The 13,218-nt window shown below is 30.2% G+C and overlaps 1 protein-coding gene and 2 non-coding genes across 6 annotated transcripts in view; 2 read left to right on the top strand and 1 right to left on the bottom strand.

Moving 5' to 3' along the window:
- LOC108765585 (NAD kinase) overlaps window positions 1–6,596 on the bottom strand; it is a 34,515-nt gene extending 27,919 nt beyond the window's left edge. The window contains exons 1-2 of one of the 4 annotated variants that reach the window (XM_018514364.1): window positions 6,340–6,596; window positions 4,940–4,993 (exon numbers count right to left, since the gene is read on the bottom strand). In XM_018514364.1, the coding sequence (XP_018369866.1) occupies window positions 4,940–4,993; window positions 6,340–6,452 (167 nt within the window). In that variant the 5' untranslated portion in view covers window positions 6,453–6,596. Of the gene's footprint in view, window positions 1–3,035; window positions 3,167–4,939; window positions 4,994–6,339 lie in introns of those variants that run through there. The other 3 variants (XM_018514369.1, XM_018514365.1, XM_018514368.1) reach the window with 3 other exon arrangements.
- TRNAG-UCC (transfer RNA glycine (anticodon UCC)) lies at window positions 1,627–1,698 on the top strand. The gene has a single exon. It is a non-coding gene; the product is annotated as a tRNA-Gly (tRNA).
- TRNAG-CCC (transfer RNA glycine (anticodon CCC)) lies at window positions 2,049–2,119 on the top strand. The gene has a single exon. It is a non-coding gene; the product is annotated as a tRNA-Gly (tRNA).
- Window positions 6,597–13,218: the final 6,622 nt, after the last annotated feature.

Genomic DNA, 13,218 nt, shown 5'->3' with positions numbered 1-13,218 from the left:
TTTGTACTTTTTTAATTAGCTAAACAGATCATGATTTTATTAGTATTAATAAAATGCAATAGTTAGTTTCCGAAAAATAAGGAGGTGTCACTTTAGGAGACCTATGTCAGTATCGGTGACTTTCCTCTATTTAATTAATAAGTTTTGATGAAAAAGAAAAACTATACTCATTTTTGACGAAATAAGTTCCCCTTTCGGCAATTGTAATAATATTTCGCTGTTGACCAAGGAAATCTTTATGTTTTGTTGTTTCCAATCGATGAAAGCAATAACGGCCTAGATAAGCAAGGTGAATTCGATGTGTAGGAGATATTGTACTGCTAAAGCACTGTTTTCACCACAATGATGTCTCATTTCTATTTATTTTATTTTCTTTCTAATACTGAAAATACATAGTTTCATTCGTCTCGGCTTGTTTTTATTATGTCGTATATCGTATTTTCTCAGCATGTTCAGCTATATTCCTTTTGAAGCATGACAATATTGAATAATGTATAATATTTAAATATCCTGTAACCATGGCGAGTTTTTATATCGTGTGATGACGTATAGTAGCTAACTGTCCTTACTTTTGCTTGTAATAATTCAGCTTCTAGTAATCCAAACGAAAACTCTTTGGAGAAAAAGTCTCTAAAATATCGGATGCGATCGTTTACCTCAATAGACAACCGAGAACTGTATTTAATAAATTTTTCTTCAAATATTTTCAATGTTCAAATCTACAGTAACAAAAGTCATTGCAATTATTAGGTGTTAAATTTAATTCCTGCCGTTTTTTGTCTCCAATTGATTTGCTTCGAAGGGAAGATGAATGAATACCTTAATCAAAGTAATTTCCTCCATTTTCTACTTTATTACTAATTAATAATACTTTATTAATAATACTTTGATTAAGGTATTTCCCTTCGAAACAAATCAATTTTGGAGACAAAAAACGGCAGGAATTAAGTTTAACACCTAATATATGGCTATTAAAATGATTTATAAAAATTAGACATATAAAGTGTTCCTCAAATCGGTCGTCACTTTAAATATGTTCAATTCTTCTATACGTATTTCGACGAATCAATTCAACGACTTCTTAATGCTGATAACAGTCTTCAACTCAATAAATACCAACTAATATTTTAACATTACATTAATGTTATAATTTCCTACTCAACAATATATAAACTATTATATACAAAATATTGTTAAAAATTATATTACGTTTATGTTATTAAGTGAGAAATCATAATATTGTATGTGTATGTGATATTATCGTTAGTTGGTGTTTATTGAAAGAAAGTTAGATGCTAATTGCTTATTTATATTTTAACAATCATTTCAAAATACACATTTTTAAAAAATTTCTTATGCGACAGAGAAATGTTACATTCGATGTTTTATATATTTTCATTCTTCTACCATGTTTTTAAAGATTACTAATTGTATTATACTTTCTATAGGGAAATATTCTTATAGAGAAATCTATTTTTTCTGTTTCATCTTTAAGTTTTATCTTTATCTTTAAGATAAAAAATTTCTTTTCAAATATTAAAGGTAATTTTTGACAAATAATACTATAATTTGTAATTGTGTCAAAATGAATACTCTTGTTCGCTACAGATATGTAACATATCAGGTGCGATGGTGGTGTAATGGTTAGCATAGTTGCCTTCCAAGCAGTTGATCCGGGTTCGATTCCCGGCCATCGCACAAAACATTTATTTTTTGAAAAATTTTTTATTGTAATTTTAATTAAAACATTCCCATAAATATGGATAGATCCGGATAAGTTAGTAGCCACACTGTATGATTCTATCGTAATTACATCTTAAATACATCGTTATGCATTATATATATATATATATATTCACAGTTGTCTTATCTGTCAAACACTACAATAAAATGTTAAAAATTTAAAAGTTGTGCATTATTTCAATATAACAGATATGTTAGCAGTTATAATAATAAGTTCAATTAGATAAAATATGATCTAATAAGTTTATAAAAATATTCAGTATAACTGCCATATATCCTTTGAAGAATACCCGGCAATTCGGAGAGCACTGCTGGTGTAGTGGCATCATGCAAGATTCCCATTCTTGCGACCCGGGTTCGATTCCCGGGCAGTGCAAATTTACTTTTTTTTTATAATTTTATGTAAATGAAATTAAGAAGAGTCGATGTAAAAAACTATTTTTCTATTAATCTCTGTTTTTAATATCTCGTATATTGATTGTACTATAATATATTGACAGTACTGATAATGGTGCATGACACATTAAGTTATTATCAATTTGAACGTGGAATTTTTTTGATGAAATTAATCTAGAAAAAGCTGTCTCTTATCTCAATAATTATTTTGTATAATAATAATAACCTATTCATATTAATTATTGATGATTTATTTATTCAGTAAAGTTAGCAATTTCTCATTTTATATCTATCTGTCAAAGATTTTTTATAACATAATAAACTGTAAGATTATACAAAAAAAAAATATCAAAAGATATCATCAAAATTATGTATTATAAATCTTTACAATCTCCAAATGAGGTAAGCATTGTAAAATCATTGTGTAATCGAATACTATGTCAAAATTATCCAAAAATTATTTCATCATATTTTTCTGAAAAGCAAATAAAGAAAAAGATATATTTGAATTAAAAAAAAATTTTAGAAAGGATCTGTATTCACGTCTCATTTTTATCGATAAATGTTTAGCATAACACGTAAGTACTATAAAATTTCTAAAAAAAAATATATGTGCGCATTTATTAATAAAAGTGTGGAGTAAATACGGACCAAGATATATATATATATATATATATATGTACATATAACCAAGATATATATTCTAGTATATTTATTGAACGAATATTTAATGGTAATTTCTGTTTGTTTGTTATAAACGTAATGTTTAAATAAAATTACGTTTATACTGGAAGTAAACGTGCGATACGATAATAGGCACGTGAGACAATGTATGAATTATAATAATTAATTCGTATAATAAGAACATTTTTATAAAAGGGGAGCGTTTACGATACCTGATAGTAGAACGGATAAGAGATTTTCTCGTACGCATCACCACTTGGAAAAAGATACTTCTACTACGTAGCATTACTATATAATTGGCATCACTGTACTGAAGATGAATTTCCAACGTTTCCATTCCTCAATGCACGGTGCATCAAAGAAGTAAAGAAAAATTCTCACGATAAGGGGAACCTCAGTGATAACCCAGTCTTACCGAAGAGAATAAACCGATCGCGCGGTAATACTTGTGTCAGGCATGACGTGATTGGTCTGAGATACCGACATTAATCTCAGGAATTCATTAAAAGAACAGCTGATGCCTAGATAACATTCGGTCTTACGTGTTAGTTTCTAGTAGAAGTCGAGAATAAATGGGGGGAGTTTGAGATAGAAATGATGTAATTAATTGGATGTACGTATTTGCAAGACAATGCAACCATTATCATCGAGATATTTAAGAGAAGTAATGTTATATTAACAAAACGATGAGATATTTTAATTCCGGTCGTGTATCAGCACATGCCACGCGTCAATAGATACAATATTGGCATACGCTGCCGCTGTGAAGACAATGAGATACGTTCGGAACTTTGAAGCCTGTATGTAGTTTCAAATGCCACGACTGAATATATAGATTCATGTTTTTCAGAACGATAATTATGTCTCCATAATTATGTTACGTACTTGACTTTTTATAATAAGTAAAATCATAAAGTAATAATCTACAAATTGCTATGTATTTAACTTTTGCAATAAAAAATAAAATACAGAAAAAGAAGAATGGTTTTACTAAAATATCTAAATTTAATTAGATCTGAACATGGTTTGGTTAAACTATTAAAATAATTATGTAGGACGCTCAAACTAGTTGCTCAAAGTTGTAGACGCTCAAAATAGAATATTAAAACTTTTTACAGCATTGCTTTATTATGTTCAATTTTCTACAAAATTATTTTAACGATCAAAGTTATTTTAATGAACAAAATGATTGTCAGATCTGTATTTAGTTAAAAATTATAGATGTTTTTTTTTTTGGTAAAATCGTTTGTGTGATAATCAACTCTCGATGCAGCCGCAATGAAGTTTCGCGAAGCAATTAATTGATTGACACTAATAATAAGGTCAAGATCGTGATAATTATTATTATTTTCAAAGAATAAATAATAAATTTAGCATTGTTTTTACTTATCCGTAAAACAGATTTTTACTTTTTACTAGATAAATTTATTTTTATTGAGTTGTTACGTACTACAGATGATTAAACGAGCAGAAGAATCTTTATTTGATTGAAAATAAACGAAGTGCGAAGTGCGAAGAGCGACATAAAACATTCTCGTGCTACATTAAGACAAATACATATGTAGTTGTATAGCATGATAAATTGTGCATCAACGTGCAAATTCTCATAGAGCATACAATAAGCTTTCAAAGAGTATTTATATCCAATAGCTCGATATAAGGAGGTCGTACATGTAAAGAGCGTGTGTATAATGAACAGGTGAAAAACATCTGTGGAAATAAAACTAGGCTATCGAAAATTCTAAAAGGAATGGCATATCTTGCCACTTCTTCACAATTATATAGGAGAAGAAATGAGACTTCAAGAAATTGATTGTTAGTTTTAGTCCTCAATTATTGTTACCTGCTTCTAAATAATGATAGGTTACTGTACAACTTATGTACATAATAGTAAATGATCCTGAATTATAATAAAATGAGGTGCTTTGAATTCGCTTTGCGTGCCAAATTGTTCACGTGATTAAATAACATTACAGGAGACGACATAGCTCTACGAGGACACGACTGTACCAACGAAACAACAATGTTCAACAGAGAAAGGAAAATGTTCATGCGGGTTGTGACAGTTGGCGCTAGCTACGATTCACATTGAACACACTGTATAAAACTGTATTACCTTCGCGGTTCCACCATCTCAGCGTGATCGACTGTTAACTCGGACTGCACGTTGCTTCAAGAAAAAAATGTACTGTTAAAATTTGCCGATAGTAATATAAATAGTTGCAACATTTATGTTTTGCAATATAATATGCTAATAAAATACAATATTATACGAGACTAGCAAAAAAATCGAAGTTTCATCTGGTTAGATACATTAGTGAAAAAATTCATAATATATTTTTTAATATTAAAAAAAATATTTTGTTATATTTTATATTTTTAAAAAGGCACTTTGAATATCTCCCTAAAGTAATCTCCCTTTTTTTTTAGATTATAAATTTTCTTTGAAAATTATAGAATGAGAGATTTTAGACATCTTAAAATATTTCAGAATTCACATATATGAAGAATTTAAAAAAAAAAATTAAACTTTTTCAGTATTTCTAAAAAGTGTTCCAATTCTTATAAAAAAGTCTGAAAATTTTTCTAAAAAGTAATAAAATTATACAGAATTTTTGAAAATTTGTAAATTAAATTCTGAAAATAATATAAAGAATTTTAAGAAATTCTAAGAAAAATTTTCACCAAAATATCTTATTGTGTATTTCTATTGTTTACGTCAAATAAAAAGACTAATCAGCATGAATAGCTTCAAAAGAGAAACGTATTGTTAAACTGTGTGGGAAGGTCCGTTTATAGCCTTGACACGAATCTCCTTTTATATATTTTTTCGAGCGTATCGAATGCTCGTGAGATATTGTTGTGTATACCCAATTGTAAATAAAATATTTAGCTACAATAAAATATAATCGAAGATGTGTAAAATATCGTGTCTATATAGGGATATTTAAAAAAAATATTGTAATAATATAGCAGATATTTAGATATTGAACTCGGATTAATTGTTTTACTAACAAAATGAGTTTCATTAACTCATTTACAAAAACTTATTATATCGATTATCATCAGCAACTAACTTAATGCACGTTGAGCAAGAATCGGATACGCATCCTTGACTTTTAATCTAAATAGAGCTATCATTTTTACGTCTCATTTATGATATTAGTCTACCTCACTCTGAGTATTCCATAATTAACTGACATAGAAATTTAAGATTTTGCACGATGTACTTCCTCAGATTTCAAATAAACGGAAGCTTGTGGCGTTGTAGAAAACCGCACACGCGTCGCATGAATTATTCACGATTCAAAAGATCATTGATTAACATAGATTTATATCAGTGCTGTCAATACTTTTTTAAAATTCTGCAAGCTATTAATCAATGAATAACCTTCTTGAAAACGAATTACATTTGCAAAAATAATTATACTTAAATTTACATAAATACAAATCACTTAAAATACATACTCGATTGAAATTCGAGTAGTATCCAACAGAGGTCAAGGGTGATCTTACCTGAAGGTTTGCTGTTTGTCGTGCATCTTAGAGACAGCGGTCTTTTCTGTTGTATTCTCGCTCAGTTCCATATCCGTGATCGCCTTCGCTAGCAGAAGATTCTTCTCGTCCATTTTTTTTTGCTCACTAATCACAAATTGGCGAAAATAGCGGCTAAAATTGTGTAACTCCTCGATGACGCCTACAATCGCGTGAACTGCACCGAGAGATGTCTCGTAGCGTACTGAAAGGGCTCTCTGTCGCCGACAGAGTTAACCTGAGCGCCTCCACCATTTGAACATATGTCGGTTCGAATACCTAACTCCATTATCATTCCATGTTATCCATCGTTTTTATCATTTTCTCTCTGTATCTAATCGTAACGATATTCGTAGTTTTTGATTATTGTTATATAAATAATCCTCATGATGAATAGAATTGGTCTCTTTTATAATAGACAGGTTATTGTGGCTTTAATGTATTATTGGAGCTGCAGGCTTTTTGAATGGTCTCCGTGATTGCTACTCGTCTATAAACACATTGACAGTGCGTGCAGGAGCGTTCAATGGAGTTGTGACGTCATGTCGCGGTCAATAACAGAGCATGGACACGGTTTTTTAAATATGTATATTTACATTTCCTGTAAGACTGATGACATTGACCTCTGTTACACGGCACGCTTTACGCCGAAATTATAACATCGATGTTATGAAACTGGCCAATCATACCTATTCCTCTAAAGAATGGAATGACTGTGATTGGCCAGTTTCATAACATCGATGTTATAACTCCGGCGTAAAGCGTACCGTGTAAACGTAGTAATTGCTTGGTGCTTAATATCTGCAACTTCAATGTGTGTTTATTTGTATTGAAGAAATAATATTTGTTCTACGCTTATTTTGTTTTATTATTATTGCATTTATACAGTGCATTATATTTATTTATATTTTTAGTGTACGTTGTGTCTCCTTTTTATGTAAATGAAAGAAATTTATTTAATCAAAACTGTTCAGTAGATAAGAATAATAGCGGTAGCGAAATATGTCGAAATAGTAGTTACAGATGGCATGACGTGCTTCTAGAACTTGTTCTCGAACAATTCTTGAGATGTCGAATGCAGCACACCAGATGTCGTGGATACTCAAGTTGAGAGACTTCAATTACAAATGCGGGCAAAGTAGATTTAGGCTGTGTTCCAAAATTCACTGCCGTTTCAATACTGAAAATGTATAGTATACATGACGTAAACTGTAGATTTTTAGCGCTGGCAGTGAATTTTGGAATACAAAATTGAAAAACTGTAGTTTTGCTTTTACGTACAAAACCGTATTTACCGTATTTGTGCATTGTACAATTGAACATTTTAGTGTGGTAACTACAAAAATAACGATTATATTGTACAAGTTCTATATGTAGAATTAATGTATATATAATTGTAAATAAATAAATGTGCATAGTTGAATAAATTATTTTACAATTGTAATAATTATAAAATGATTTCTTTAACTAAGTACATTAATTCTACGTGTAAAACTTGTGTAGTTGCTATCATTGTGTTTTTTTTTCTGAATACAAAGCACCAATAATAATCTTACTAAAATTGTCGAATGTGATCAGTAACATTAAAATTAATTATGCAGACTCTTCTGTGACTTAATTGAAGAAACGCCGAAATTTCTTTCGATTATAACAATCGCACCTGTTTTAAAATACGAATCACCATGCATTTCTTTGCAACGATCTTTACAATTAGATAGACTCGATCGATTGACGACCCGATCGAGTGCCGCAATATTCACTCCGCGTCTGCTTAAGAAGTTGTAACAGTTTATCATGGCCGATACCAGTGACTATCAAGGCCACTCAATATTATTCGCGTTTCTTATGAACTGCTAAGTCATACGGAATAACCCACGCATAAGCTCAATACTTCAACGAGAAATGTATGATCTATTATGATCGTCGATCGACAATTTCTTTCTTAAATAATTGTTGACCTTTACCAATCAAACGTTACTCAATTACGTTGATTGTTCGCATAGATCTTTTCTCATAAGATTCTCCTTATGTTACATCTCGCATCCGAAACGGTTTCTTATCATGGTAATAATGTGCAGACCGTTCTGCTCGTTACGTACAAAACCGTTTTAAGATTGCAGTGTCCTCTCTATAACCGTCATCTGTGAGAGATGTTCTATTATAACTACCATGAAATATTAGTCTTTACTTTAATATGGATCACATTTTTAAAAAAGATAAGTATGTTCCAGTCCGTTAAAACGAGCAACTTTTATTTTAATATCATTATGCTTTCAATTTATCATATAATTATATTTTATGTAAAATAATTTATATAATCGCTATGTTCGCAATCTGTTATACTCTTTTATGCTCTATTCTCTATTATAACTAGATCTTTGAAATACTAATCTTTGTTTCAACGTGGACCATATTTTAAGAAGAGATATGTATTTTCCAATACATTAAAACAAGCAACATTTATTTTAACACATTTATATTATTAATCTATTGATTAAATAGAATTAATTATTATTTAATTATTCATTACATTTTATTAAAATAATTTATATAATCGCTTTGTTCGTTAAAATACAAAGTCTTCCAGCTCTGCTCAATTCTTGTATTTAATAAAGACATGTTATTCATGATCTTTGACCGCGTCATCGTCATCGCGATTGATCTCTTAGACAAAGAGAATCGAAACCGACAGATTATTGTTCACGAATATCGCCGACATTTAAATGTTCACCTGGCAATCGCACTGCGGCATTGATGTTACTCTTAACGAACTTGAAACTGCGATGACTCGCGTTGACCTTTCATTATGTGCGCGAGTTCGCGACCGACGTATTCTTTCAATCCTTCGCGAAACCTTTCGTTTCCTCGTCGATAGTGATCTCGCCTTTCGTTTCTTTGCGCGCACCAAGCCAGCCCGCGCGCCGTCAGCGGTAAATCGAGTCAGACTCGTCAAATTACAAAGCATGATACGCAATCGTCTCTTTCTATATGCGATAAATTAATTTTGTGTACGATCGCGTTCAAAAAAACGCTTTGAAATTAATGAGCTACACGTCATTGTTGCGACGCGCATTAAATCTGCTCCAAATAAGCGACGGCGACGCAATATGCTGGAAACGAATTACGATGTGGCGCAGGTGCGTGTGTTTTCTGAGCGTGCACCTATGTATTACGTACAGATTTCAACTCACGTAACTGTGCTGCACATATGGATTATAATAAATACGTTACATTAAAGTTGCGTCAGGTGTATAGTTTCTGCAAAAAGTGACTGGAAAATTTATACACTTTCCATATAAAAATAAATGCTATACACACTGTTAGAAATTTCTCATTGAATTTTAATTAACATGTAAAGGAAGCGTGTGGTTATGCACGAAATTAAATGTAATGAATGATGTAAATAAAAACAAAATTACAGTAGTCTTAAATGTGATGAACGTGTGTATTGAAATTAATGAACACATTATTGTAGAAATTAATTTACACGTTAATGAAAAGTACGAGATCTGTAACTGAAAAGTAATTTACGTTAATGACATGTAAGAAACGTAAACGTATTAAACATTAAGCGTTAATAGTATTAGGCTTAATTAAAATATTATTAATATTCGTAAATGTAAAAGTACATTAAATTTCATTAATATGTACATTAATAGTTATTTCAATTACGATTAATTAAATGTCTCTCTCTCTCTCTCTCATTTATAAAAGTATATTAAATTTCATTACACTTAATTTTTCAGTTACTGTAAACTTAAATTTCATTAACATGTGCATTAATAGTCCTTTCAGTTACAGAGAAATTAAACTTCATTCACCAATGTACATTAAAAGTTAATGAAATTTAAGAACATTTCTAACAGTGCACATAAAACAGTTTATTGAGATTTTATTGAATTGCCAATATTTGTATTTGTAATTGTCTCACTAATTTAAATTTAGAATGTGTATAATTACAATCACAGTGCACAACAAAAACAGTATCAATTAGTCTAGTAAAGTATTATTTGTATTATTAGTAACAGTATAGAACAACTTAACTTTTAAAATTGAAGTACAGCATAAAATATCATTCAAATAATAGTGAAAGGTAAAGTATATTTATGGCTACTGGCGTTATACTATATTAATTATTGATATTTTAACTCTTTTGTAACTATTTTTTACACAGAAATCTTATGGATAAGTGCAAAAATTCTGGAACAACAGCGTCGACATTGTTAAATGCTAAAAAAATATCCGAGTAAAAAACTGTCAAAGTCGAAGGAAAAAAAATCATTATTTCCCGAGTTTTTTATCCTAAAATTCTAGGATTTTTCGTTGTTTACATCTCTACATCCCAGAAAACAAGTTGGTGTCCTTTATCATCATTTTGACATTAGAATGACGTTAAGGACGTCATTATGTTGTCAAAATGATGGCAAGTAATGTCAACTTGATTACTGGGGCTGTCCGACAAAATTTGACCTTCTTTTTACAACACGAATCTATGTGATCTGAAATGATGGAAAATTATATAATCTCCCTGTCATATTATATTTTGCTAATCTCATATTGTTTTTTGATTTAGTATGATTCGATTCCTATAATATTATCAAATACAAAAGCATTTACTTTTCATTGCTTATAATGCAATATTAAGATAGAATCATGTCTTTTTCCATAAGGAAAGAGCTATTTTCAAATTGCTATTATCTTAAAAACAAAAAATTCTACCAAAATGAAACAAAATGTATTTTAAAGTACTTTTATGTTAAGAAAATTTAGAAAAAATTACTGGCAAAGTTGTCATAAAAAAATCACAAAATCGATAATTTTGCTCTCTTTGACGTCATTTTTCTTTAAAATGTTACATGATAGTTAATTTTGAAATCCAACGGTGTTCAGCAGGTACAAAAATATATCGGAAATGACTATCGATACTCCTGTTGAAAAATAGTGTCGGACATTGTTATTTTTTATGATACATATAAAACATGTTTACTTTTTATTGAAATAATTTTGTTCCAGGTTCTAAATCGCTGTCAAACATTTTATATTACCTTTAAATACAGTATAGAAAAATCTGTAATTTTTTTCATAATTTTTTCATTTTGTTAAAACATATGTATAATACATCTTTAAGTGAACAGCATCGATCTCACTTTAGATAAGTCGTTTTCTGTGATAATATCTGGACACTATCGCCATCTTTCTCGACTGTTGATTTCTATAATATATTGGCTTATTAAAAACCGCGGACTTTTTCTTGGTCATAGATATGAACAGAGAAAGATTTAAAACATATATCTATAACATTTCTCTTCCGCCATATATTATGGGAAGTTAAAAACTTGAAATTTATCTCTCAAACAGGTTTCCCTATAATATAATTGGAACGACAGTTTCAATGAATTTTGATGAGAAACATTTATATGAAAGAAAAAAAGAGTTCACATATATATCTTAATTTAAAAATAACTTCGGCTATAACAGGTGAAAGTCTGCGATGTCTCTTCTTCGATGTGTAGCGGAATCGAAAGAGATATATATCCGATATCTTTTATTCCGGGGATTGGAAATCGATTGGTCGAAAAAAGAAGAAGAACGGAGTTCTTTGCTCTTATTTTGGAAATTGTGTGGAGACATCGCGTTCATTGAAAGCGAATCGTTGATCCGCAACGCAATCCTGACGATTCTAATCCTGCAAAAATCGCAAGTGGATCACCGCAGAAATCTCCGTCGGCTTTCCTCGTAAATTGATAGCTACCACTTTTACGTGAACATGCGGAACGAAAATTATATGCGTGCACGTACAGTAAGTGGGCGTTGATATAAACGCGCGGGCGACTTCGTACGTAAATAACCGAATGAATAAACATTGGAATAAAGTGTACCGATCGCCGTTATGTAAACGTGAATCTTAAATACACATGCCAGTATGGCAAACTTTGCAAGAAACGCTCTTCACAGACTCAGACCGGAAATTGTTACTTCCGTTTCAATAGAAAATATAAACGATCTTTGATGGAAAGGATAGAAGAATGCGTATATCTTTATATTAGAGATAAAAATAACCAAAAACTAAAAATTTTGAACATAAATCCAGTGTAAATTAGCTTTTACTCCGCCCTTGATAGTTTTTTACTCGGAAATGTAATTTTTTTAGATACTTGACACCATATTATTGCTCCAGAATTCAGTTTTTAAACAATCTAAACAATTAAATTGTTACAATGACTGATAAGAGAAGAGACTCAATAAGTGTCCTCTTATAAAGCAATATTAAAAGCTTATCAAAATCATAGAAGGGTAAACTAGTAGGAGGATAAACTTATGTTCCTTTCCTTGTAAGTAGCGGCCATGAATACACTTAGGTTGGTATTTATAGTTCCGTTCTTATTTCCGTTCTTATTTCAAGAATCTTAAATCTTATTTCAAGCGTGTTTTAAGATATTAATACAGCTCTGTGATTGGTTTACGACATTTTAAGTCTGTACTTAAGGCGGTCTTAAATATAAGAACCGACTAGATCCTTAGATCCAGTTTCGAAAAAGAACTACATAAAACGCAGATATTTCTGCCTCGATATTTAAAGTTATAAAAATAAATTAAATAACGGAAATAACATAGGTATATACTTTCTAAATTCTTCGGAGTAGAACTTTACCCTAAAGACTGAAAATGAAGCTAATTTTGGAGAAAGTGGCTTAATTTTTAATTTTTAAGAGATTTACTCTAAAGGTTTAAGAGTATAAAAATTTTGTATCATTTTTTTAAATTTTGATGACAATTTTTTATCGTAAAACTAGTTTTTTTAACTCGATTTTTTGTTTCGAAGTTAAAAGAACGTATTTTTTTTGTCTCGAATGTTCATAA

Source organism: Trachymyrmex cornetzi, unplaced genomic scaffold (genome assembly GCF_001594075.2).
Source record: "Trachymyrmex cornetzi isolate Tcor2-1 unplaced genomic scaffold, Tcor1.1 scaffold5, whole genome shotgun sequence".
NCBI classification, from domain to species: domain Eukaryota; kingdom Metazoa; phylum Arthropoda; class Insecta; order Hymenoptera; family Formicidae; genus Trachymyrmex; species Trachymyrmex cornetzi.
This window is presented reverse-complemented; position numbering and strand designations above follow the sequence as displayed.